Source organism: Scomber scombrus, chromosome 10 (assembly GCF_963691925.1).
Source record: "Scomber scombrus chromosome 10, fScoSco1.1, whole genome shotgun sequence".
Lineage (NCBI taxonomy): Eukaryota > Metazoa > Chordata > Actinopteri > Scombriformes > Scombridae > Scomber > Scomber scombrus.
This window is the reverse complement of record NC_084979.1, coordinates 5,961,714-5,972,968: the sequence shown is the minus strand read 5'-3', so window position 1 is coordinate 5,972,968 and position 11,255 is coordinate 5,961,714. Positions and strand designations below refer to the sequence as shown.

The 11,255-nt window shown below is 40.2% G+C and overlaps 1 protein-coding gene across 2 annotated transcripts in view; it reads right to left on the bottom strand.

Moving 5' to 3' along the window:
• Positions 1-1,742: 1,742 nt before the first annotated feature.
• The window catches only part of LOC133987270 (copine-9-like), a 78,551-nt gene continuing 69,038 nt past the window's right edge, over positions 1,743-11,255 (bottom strand). For both annotated transcript variants that reach the window (XM_062426575.1, XM_062426574.1), the window contains 4 exons: positions 8,553-8,655; positions 7,869-7,926; positions 5,321-5,394; positions 1,743-2,218 (listed from right to left, as the gene is read on the bottom strand). In XM_062426575.1, the coding sequence (XP_062282559.1) occupies positions 2,036-2,218; positions 5,321-5,394; positions 7,869-7,926; positions 8,553-8,655 (418 nt within the window). In that variant the 3' untranslated portion in view covers positions 1,743-2,035. The remainder of the gene's footprint in view (positions 2,219-5,320; positions 5,395-7,868; positions 7,927-8,552; positions 8,656-11,255) is intronic.

Below are 11,255 nucleotides of genomic sequence, written 5' to 3'. Positions count from 1 at the left end.
CACAATACTTTCTGATACCACTGGTGTCTTACAGAGACCTTACACATCTGTTTTTTTTATGACCTTAAGAACAGGCCACGTCATTGCAAAATATCAAAAATACACGTCTCTCGATGGGGAAATACACAAGTTTCATTGAGGTTTCTGCAAGACACACACATGTTAGTTCTGAAAACAATGGTTGAAAATGTACAATGACACCAATGAAATGCATATTACTTCGAGATATATTTCCATCTCATTTTTTTTCTTTTTTTGACAACACCCACTTGAACAAAACACGCATTTATTCTGCAAACATGCAAGAAACTTTGACAATTTAACTAATTATTGTACAAGGCTATAAAAAAAAAAGAATACTTACACAACAGTGACACATAAAACAGCTTAAAACACCCCTCTAAGCCACCATCATCATCACACTGATATGAACGAAACATCTTCAAAAGTGACTCTCACGTTTTACATAAGAACATAGAAGAGTCCGAACTTGTTATTTGAACTGTTGGGATGCCTGACTTTACTGCTGAGCTCGGTGAGTAAGGTCGGTTGCATCAGGTCATGCGTATTTGCTGTGTATGTGTGTGTGTGAGTTAGTATATGAATGTACAGTAGTCATGCATAATAAAGACAACCCTGCTATACAAAGAATGAGCACTAGGTGGCACACTTTGCCCATTTTGTATAAGGCTCTGTGCCTGGGGGTAAAATGTCAAGTCATGGCAGGAGGATAGGGAAAGGGAAGGACATGCATAGGGCGAACATTACACTGGGAGTCAGGTATATTGCTTTTCGGAAAATGTGCATTTATCCGTCGTTTAGATCTCTTTCCCCAAAAATGTGCATACAAAGACTTATCAGATAGAGTGAACCCCTCACCAACTATCTCACACTCTCATCTGGCTCTGTCTGTTTCTCCATTATCAGCCTCATTTTTCTTTCTTCTCCGGCATCAAACAAAACTAATCTCTAGATCCTTTCATTGTCCATCTCTGCTTCTTTCCTCCACATTTTTTTGTATTGCTTTTTTTGCACCTTTATCTCTCCTTACTTAACTCCCTCACCTGTCTTCCTTTCCTCTCCCTGCCTCTTCCTTCCGTCCTACTCTTCCTCTCAGCAGGGCAGCTGGAGAGACTGGCATTTCTCTAACAGCAGGAGGGGAATCTGCACCCACGCTGGGCAAAGAGGGTGGGTGTGGTATGGCAGACAGAGGAGTGTGTGTACATGTGTGTGTGTGTGTGTGTCTGTCTGTGTGTGTGTATGGCAATAATGAACATGTGACCAGAACCCCACACTAGACTTGCCAACACGCGTCTGCTACCCTCCGTGTGCGACATCCACATCAGAAACTGAATATATTTGGATTGAAGTCATTCTCTCTCTCTTTCAATTTCAAGAAATATGGCGCCGCTTTCTACACACTTTAAAATGTAGCTCGATAACGAGGATGGGACAGTATAAATCGAAACACCTGTCCTCATGGTGTCCAATTACGCCAATAAATTAAAGTCAAAGCAAAAAAGCCCCCAAAGCATCTGACACAAGCTGGCATATATTGCTCATCAAGCACTCTGCTTTCATTTAGGGACTCGTTTCAATTTAATTTAATGTCTTGCACTTTCCTGGGAATCCTGCCAAATGTAAGAGGTGTCAAGGGCAAGGACACATGTAAAAACTTTTTTTTTGTGTGTGTGTGTGCAAACAAGTTACTGTTGGTTACTTTGAAGCGTATGTTTGCAGTCAGCGGGGAGGAGAGGGGTCGGTCATGGTTCAGTCTCACTGTTCGTTCATACAGTAAATGAAAAGTAATGGTACATAACAGGGTGAGTTAGAGAGGAAAGTCAGGGATGAGCGCCCGCTGCTCCGCTGTGATGTGCCTGTTTAACTTTTGCCGGCGATAAGAGAGGAGAGGGCAAGTCGCAGGTTGAAAGGCTGCTCCTTTTTATGAGTGAAAAATAACCGTGCGGGGAGGTGAGCGTGGTTAAGCGGAAAGGTGGAGATAGAGGCGGAGATATGAGTGACCGCTGTGTCGGGGTCAGATATGCTGGTGCAGCTGCGGTAGCGGAGAGTTGGACAGGGCCGGCCGCGGTTCAATTCCTCGGCTCTTCATGAAAGACAGCAGCTGGTCGGGGATCTCGGCGAGGACATCTTTAGCCAGCCGGGCCATGCTGAGGACCTGGTTGCCAGATCTATCCACATATTCTCTAAATGGAACAAACTGGAGCAAGAGGAGGAGAATAAAATTGATTATACACTTTATATAGATAATATAGTCTTTATCAGCTCTATACTATATCTAGATTATTATTTTGATATCAAAGAAGAAAAATTCTTTCTCTTAAGCCTTCAACTCTGCTTCTCACCAGTGGATCCCTACTTTAGAAATTAGGATAGAGCACAAACATGTAATGATGAGATGTTAAAAGTGCAATATACAACTTTCAGCTCTCTTAGATGTCGCACTAGAAAACCAAAATCCCACACCAAAATAAATGTGTGTGTCTTTAACTTAATAAAGCTGAAAAGAAAAAAGAAAGCAACATCTAATGGAACTCAAACTAGGCAGTGCTGATCAAATGTGGATCACGATTCTGTTACTGCATTGCGTATTTCTCACCTCATTCGTTTATGTTTCAGCACACAGGCTTTTTGTTGTGCTCCATGTGCTCCACTTCATATCCAAACTGCCAAACAGGAAGCGGGAGGCTCCAAAGGGTTTAATAGGGGGAACCCAGAATGTACAAGATGGGTTGGGAGTACACAGGTGGATTATTCGTTGTTTTGGGGGATTGGTCTTTTAAAGTACATTTATACTTATAGTTATACTTTGAATAACATAGACATCATCTATCTTGTTTTTTTAATCGAAAGGTTATTCAGTTGAATGAATTGATGGTAACGTTGGTTTGTCTGGAGAGCAGGGGCACCCTGTATCACCCTGTATCACACCTGAGCAGAAGCTCCTCAGGGTGATTTTTAAAGTTGTGTTTTAACCTTTTTAACCTTTTACTGTGAGTGGAAGAACATTTTCAGACTGATCTGACAACTTGAAATTGGGTCATTTACAGTACTTTAAGGTTGATTAAACTTTTTTTTTCTGGTCGGGTAATAAATGCAGCAACAAACACTTATTTTCTTGATTAATCCATTAATCATTTGGTTTATAACTTGTTGAGATGCCCTTTAAAATGCAGAGCACAACTTCCTAGGACCCAAGCTGACATATTCAAGCTGCTTATTTTGTCTGATATTCAGATATTCAAATAACACACTCAATTAACCATCATAGAGGACTGAGAAAACCAGGAGTGGAAGCTGGAATTAGTATGTTTTTGGCATTTATGCTGAAATTATGACTTAAAACATTACTTGATCAGCTGATAATTATAATTATACTATAATCTTAATTGGGAATGGGAAAAATATGAATAATTTACGACACACGAAAGATAAACATTGCTGCTGCGGTGAAGGCAGTCGTCGTATTGAATCAATGACAACAGGAGTGCATGATATGTAAACTGATTGATTGAACCTTTTCTTTTCTGCTACGAGTGTAAACATCCTGATTGAATTATTGTCATTGAGAAAGTTAAAGGCAATCAGAGAATTACTGTGTGCATGCAAATGTGATCACAGGTGTTGGTGAAACAAACTGAGTGTGAAAATATGATGGTTATGTCAATACAGTTTCAAAATAAAAGCATCAATTATCACTCTAATACTATACCTTACTATTCTTACCATTTATTACAGTCATATAGGGGCAAATAAGTCAAACTTTTGAAGGAAGTGAGAATACAGTTACTTTGGGCCATATGATATTAATGCACTTTGATGCTACAATTACATTTTTACTATCTTATATACTCACATGCATTAATCATTGAGAACCTTATGGTCTGCCAGCTGACAGGCCAGTCTCCTCCACTCCATTAGAAATATTCAACGGTACATTCTTATCACTAGGAGTGGTATTTGCTTCCTATTTGTTCTCTCATATCTCTGAAAGACTCTCTAAAATTACAGTTTCCAGGGTTTTTTTCCCCATCTTATCTCGATGGGGTGTTTGTTTGTTTGTTGATGCAACTCACTGTAAAACAGTTTAAAGAAAGAGCTACTATCACTGTTTAAGTTTAAAAATGATAATGGATAAAGTTTCTTGCGGGTAGACTAAGGACATTTTCTAGTTTTTTTTATATTGACCAATACATTTTTTCTATAAATAAATGGAGACTCTGAGAAAGTAAACATCCTCTATGAGCCGTCAGAAGGTACTTGCAACTTTACAACAAGAATGACCTACAACGTAAGGGGGCCACAAAGATAAGATAAAGACCGTTTCAGAGTATTTCCTCCCTGGCTCTTATCTTTTGAATGTCATCGTGTCATTGTGGGTTACTAGAGATGGCATGGTGTGGCTATCCTTGAATAATAAAGTCTGACTGCTCTCACTGGAGAAACACTGTATTAGCTGTTGAAATGTTGGAAATGACATGTTTACAGCAGTGACACAGTAAAATCTCTTCAGGGGGAGGTCAGCGAGGTACTGCAGTTTTCCCCATCTCCTAGCAACAGCCACTGTTGGTTTTCTTGAACGATGACCATGATCCCTCTCTAATCATGCCCAAATAGTTTTTGTGCCTAAACTTACCCAAACCTTACCCACAGAAGAGGCAGAACACAGTCTTAACAGTATGAATCATTTTTATGGTAATGGTTTTGAAAGGCACTGAGAAAACTATGTCACCCTGCAGACGGGGGTTCCAAAAAAAAAAACTCCCAAAAAACAATCACATGTGTTGCTGTGGAAGGAAACAACACACATGCTGGTTTTGCTGTTTAGGTTGGAGGGCTTGTTGAAATGTCAGTGTTACCCAAACCTTTGCAAAATGCACACCAACCATTACTGAGCGTAAAAAAACACTATTCACAAAACACAATGCGATAATGGTGCATGTACTGTGTGCACTATACTTATGTTTGGATTTTACATTATAGTCAGAATGTATCTGAGAAGAAAGTAGATGGACCTTTTGAGCTTGCTGATTTTACACTAGATTTGTAGATTTATGAGCTGTGTGGACAAATATAAGCAGAGTTACGGTATTATACCCATGAGCAACACACAGGGCCTGTTCAGCGGTCTGTCATAGATGAGTATTGTATATTGTACGAGACAGTTCCCAGCGTGTGTTTGAGTGTGTGTAATGAATGTAAGCCATCGTCCTCTGGGGACTGTACCCCCATGCTGCTGCTGTTGACAAAAACGTGCTCAAGTCTAACCCAAAAAAAAGTTAAATAGAATTATGATGAGTACCTGTACAATGTCTCTCTCAGCAAGACGTCCTCTGGAGGATACTCTCACCTCGTCTCCATCCAGCTCCTCCATAGCTAAATGAAGGGAGACACACAGAGACTGTGACTTTGCCTGATATCAGACAGAATTGTCATCTCATTACAGAGTCCATTTCCATCTTCAGTCTGACATTGCCTCCACTTTAACCAATTTCCGTGGTGGAGGGGGATTTTAACTAACCAATCACTAGAGACCAATGTATCCACTTGAAATGTAATGCTTTTTGAAGTCGACACTGATGCGTAACCATGCCAACATACTTGTTTTGCCGGAGTTTTGAGAATGGAGCGAAGTCAAAACAAACTACAATGTCAGGTGCCGTCTATTTAAAATAATTCCAGTGCACGACTTGACTATGCTTGACAACAGCTCGACAACAGCGTTAGTCCTGCCCGTGGCGCTGATTGGCTAATTGTTAGTCCCCCTGTGATGCTCACTGGATCGATTGCTTTTTCAACCGAGAAACACCTGGTTCATGACCAGAATCAGGATTCAAAGGTGTGGACCCAGGCAGAGTATGACTCAATACTGGAACCACTGGGGGAGCCGGTACAGGATGTTCTTTTACTTTTCTTAGCGTAGCTGCTGAAATGGAACACAGCATGTGGAGAAAGAGCAGGTATTGAGCGGAGAATGGTTATACTACTTAACGCAGCCAAAATGTCATTTTTAAAACAAAAATGGTGCAAAACTGCATTACGTGTTTGAAAAATGAAAATAATTCCAGCCACTCTGCTACTGGAATGCTTTTAGAAAGCCATTTCAAATACGGCCAAATATAGGTAGATGTGCTCGCTTGAAAATTGCGCTCAAATGGTCATTCAGAGAGGTCTTCAATGGCAGCACCTGCAGAGCACAGCAGTGTGTATCCTGCACCTGTTGTCGCTCTGGAAAAGACACGAAACAGCTGGGATGTGTGGTGCTGTAATGGAAAGGTGGCCGAACACAACTCGAGGTCAAATCAACAAACAGACACAGAAAATACTAAAGGCCAAACACCAGAATGACCATCAAAGTGATATACCAGGAGTGTGAAAACACTCAGAAACATGTTCAGGAAAAAGGATCACAAACACAAGACAGTTCAAATAACAAACAGAGGCAATAAGGCCTGGAAATACAGTGTAGACACACACACACACACACACACACACACGCATACACAGATACACACACGTTATTAAGCCAGTTTGACCTTGTGACCTCTTAACATGCCTGGGTGCCTTCACTACCAATCCCACCGTTCGATTGCTTAAATAACTAGAAAATGATGGACAATCCAACACAATGATGAGGTGTTAAGTCGTCACACTCTGCTGTGCAGCAATAGAGCACACACACACACACACACACACACACACACACACACACACACACACACACACACAGTCCTCACTGAGAAGGCATTGATCTGTGGGCTGTAACACTGCCTGCACACTTGACTCCACTGACTTTATAAAGAAACTCTGTAGAGGGGACAGCACACTGGTGTACATTGGGAACCAATCAGGACACAGCTGCTATAGTGCTTTCCTGTTTGCTTACTGGGTGTCGCTGAATCCCATCAAGCCAGGGGAAAGTCAAGGTCAAAGTCGAATGCTGCCTTTCACATAAAAACGCTGCATATTTATGTCTTCTCAATGTCAAGGTGGTTGAATTTCATTAAAACTATTTACATTTTAAACGTATTCACTGCACCATGCTCCCAATAACCCAACTGTCCTATGGTTGGCTGTCAAATTCTGCTCGGCTATATGCGTTATTGAAAGGTATACTGTGAAATATTTGACCACCACATGCAACATAGAACAACTTTTCGATGACTGTGTCCTCATATTGTTGTTTCCCGTCCTCTTCCAGGTTGAGGACGCCGGGTGTGTTGGAAAAGGTAGAATTGTGCCAAAGAAGGATTAAGAAGAAAACACAGACTGATAAATAATCCAGGTTTCAGGGTATGATGGGGTAGAAAACATTGACCATGTTAGTAAGGGAACCCTACAATGGAATCATTGTCTACTTTTTGATCAGGACAATACATGTTTCAAGAATTACTAAGAATTTACTAGTAAATCTACGATTGATACCATTGTAAACAGCATACATGCTTGGTGTAGCAAAAGTCAGTAGGGGGCGCTGCTTAGCAAACACAGTCAAGCACCTGACTCAGCAGTTTCCTGTACCTCTATAGAGCCTTTTAGCAGCTTTCGGCTCGTTGTTTTGATTTTACAGACTACAACTTAACTGTTTGGTTTCATGTTAAACATACATTCTTCAGGTGGACGCAAACATGACTCATGATGAATGTTAATGTTGCTCCGTGCCTACTAGAAATGACAAACTCATGTGTTTTGATTGTCCAAAAAATTCCAAAAAAACCAACCCCCAAAAGCCTCAAAAAGGAGTCTTTTTTAAGTTATATATGTATTTTATTTATTTTGAAAAAACAAAACTGTTTGTTTACTCACATTGAAATGAAAAAATCGGTATATTACTAAAATTGAATACTCACCATCAAACTCAGCAGGCCCAACACCTACGATGATTATGGACAGTGGGAGTGATGCTGCCTGTAGAGGAGACAGATTGAAAGACATGAATGAACATTCTGTTCAATTGACACATCCAGACGGCTTCAATAAGATATGTACAAGCTTTTAATGACCAACATAGCTCTGACTTAAAACTGCTATTCATTTTAGGCTATTAATCATTTCCCAGTACCCTTCAATTACAGTCCAGGGTTAATGGGAGGTCAAGACATTAACTTCACATTTATTTTCCAAACCTCAACACACCTTGACAACACAGATGACAAGATTCATTTAGAATATTTAAAGCAAATATCTGAGTATTCCCTGCTGTTTCATTTATATATTCCACATGTAGAGTTAATTAGGAGGGAAAAGAACCAATTTGCTTTTAATATTCTACACTGCCTGTCCTGAGAGAAATCACTTAGAGCCAACTTAATTGGATCAGATATTTCTCAAACATTAATTTGGCAGTGTATTGAAGAAAATATCAACCCCTCCAAAGAATTGAGATCAGTCACAATGATTAAAAAAAACATCTTTTCCTCTCCTTCACATGAGTCTAGAGCAGAAATCAGTAGAGGGAGTAACTGAGGGGAAAAGCAACGCCATCCATATCAGTCTCTGTGTTTGTTTGCGCATGCATGTGTCTGTTTACTCACATTGACCACAGCCTCTTTGGTCTGGACCATGTCGGATATCACTCCATCTGTGATCATCAACAGGACAAAGTACTGAGAGCCATCTGTAATCTCTGCTGCGCAGCTGGGGGAACGTGCACACACACGCACACACACACACAGACACAAATACCCAGGTTAGAACTAAAATTCTGCCTGTGCACCTGAATTGCAGACTACTCAGGGAAACACACAACACACCTGCCTATTGCTCTCAAGCATACCATAATTTCATTGCTGCTGTGGTTTAGGACTGATGTTTATTAATGTTTACTCGGCAGCCAACTCGGATATGGAGCTAGTGGGCTGCACAGCCTCCTGTGTTGGCAGGACAAGGCTTGTGGAGGAGGTTTGTGTATTATGTCAACAGCTGCTGGTGTAATAACTCAGCTATTACTGCGAGATATTGCTCTGCAGACATTGAGCGACTCATGGTTTAGTGTACAGCTCCCCTCATACTAACTCTAAGGAAGCATTAAAGCAGCTACAGTGTGCTAACAGCAATTTTAATCATACAAACCTCAGGACTGTGTTACCCAGTGTTGGGGAGTAACTAGTGACATGTAACAGCGCTATGTAATTTAATTACAAAATAAATGTAAGTGTAATCCGTTACAGTTACTGAGAAAAAATGTGTATAAAAAGATTTTATATTCTAAAATCTACATGAACTAATGAATACATTTTCAAATGAGAGATAAATGTTGCTTTATAAGAAATGATCTCCCTTATAAATCAACTGAACTTAGATTTTGGTGCTTAATGGGAACATTTACCCTAACAGCTGAAAACACAAGTTAGAAAATTAGAAAAGTAATCAAATGTAATAAGTTACATTACTTTGATGAAGTAATTGAAATAGTTACATTACTTATTACATTTTAAATAGAGTAAGTAGTAATCTGTAACCTATTACATTTACAAAGTAACCTTCTCAACCCTGGTGTTTACCTAAATTCCAGCAAAATGTCCCACTAGAGGACAAAACACCCTGGACCAACTTTTTAGCAAATATTAAGGACTCATACAAGGCTACTCTGCACCCACCTCAGGCAGTCTGACCACTTTTCTGCCTGCTCCTGGCTCCAGACTACAGAGCTCTCATTAAACGTGTAAAGCCAGCAGTAAAGACAGCCACTGTCTGGACTGTGGGGAGCAGACTCTCAACTCCAGGACTGCTGTGAATACATGGAGAATCTGCCACCCATGACTCTATTACAGATATAAATGACTATGCATCCTCTGTGCTAACCTATATACTAAATCTGCACCTGCTTCCTCAACAAAAAACCCTGGATAACCAATGAGGTTTGCAGCTTTTATATGCAGTGACAGCAAGGCCTATGGTACCTCAACAAGGACATCAAAACTGCCAAATGACAATGATTGAGGACCACTTCCCCAATAATGCTGAGCCCTGACACATGTGTCAAGTTATTCAAACCATCCTCAAACCCACCCTCCCCAATTAGCTCAACTATTTTTATGCTCAGGTCAACAAGGTGCTACTCATGTGCTCACTCTGTGCTACACAGAGTGAGCACATGGAACGCTGCTGTGGAGCCAGCTACCAAAACCCTGATGACTCCAGAGGACCAGGTGCTCACTGTGTCCATTGCCGAGGTAAATCAATCAACCAATCTTAATTTATATAGCACCACACCAATCAATCAATCTAGACCGTACTCTTTAATTTAATTAAAAGAGACCCAACATTCCCCCATGAGCAGCACTTGGCAACAGCAGCAAGGAAAAACTCCCCTTTAATGGGAAAAAACCTCAAGCAGAACCGGGCTCTAGGTGGGCGACCATCTGCCTTGACCACTACACAGAGTGAGCACATGGAACGCTGCTGTGGCCGCTCTGCCTTACTCTTTAATGGATTTGGGGAAGTTTACAACCCAACAAATGTTTCGGTATAATACTTTACTGTAAGATGGTATTTTTACTGACATCTGTCTCATAATACTGTCCCATAACAGTTGGGTTAACTACTGTACTACCTCACATGTGAGCCAGTGCACATGCTGTTTTTCCATTTTCACATGTGATCAGATATTTTTGGTATGGTTATGGTCTTCATACTGTTATACATATATTAGGGCAGGTGAACATGGGACATTTTTTCCAACAGATTTGAATAGGAATCACAATAAAATGAGGAAAATTATATCATTATTGTAATAATAATGGTTTAAAACACATATGCGATTAGAACTCTTGTGGGTTTTCAGACAAGCTTTTGTAACGGTGTGAAACAAAGTAGCATATATTGAAATAAATAAATGCTTCTTGAGATTCTTCAGCTAAAACTACATCTAAAGCCTTTGATATGACATACTGCCATATTGATATGCCATATGCCAAATGTTGATGTTGTCAGCTAATGAACACAGATGTCACCCAAACCACATCAAATGCTTAGCCTCATCTGGGAAAATAAAGGTTACAGTGAAATTATGTAACTTTTAAAAGATGAAATCAAACTTTTTTTTATTACAAATGAAAAGCTGAATTTATAAGTATAAAACACTCCCACTCATTTCAACACACTCAGGGTTAATGTCAGTACAGCCTCTCTGTCCAGTGTGACCAGTGTGACCATTAGGTTACATTAGGTAATGTTATTCTATCTGTTCTATTTGTGCTTCTCTTTCACTCCATTTTAACATTTACCACCATTAG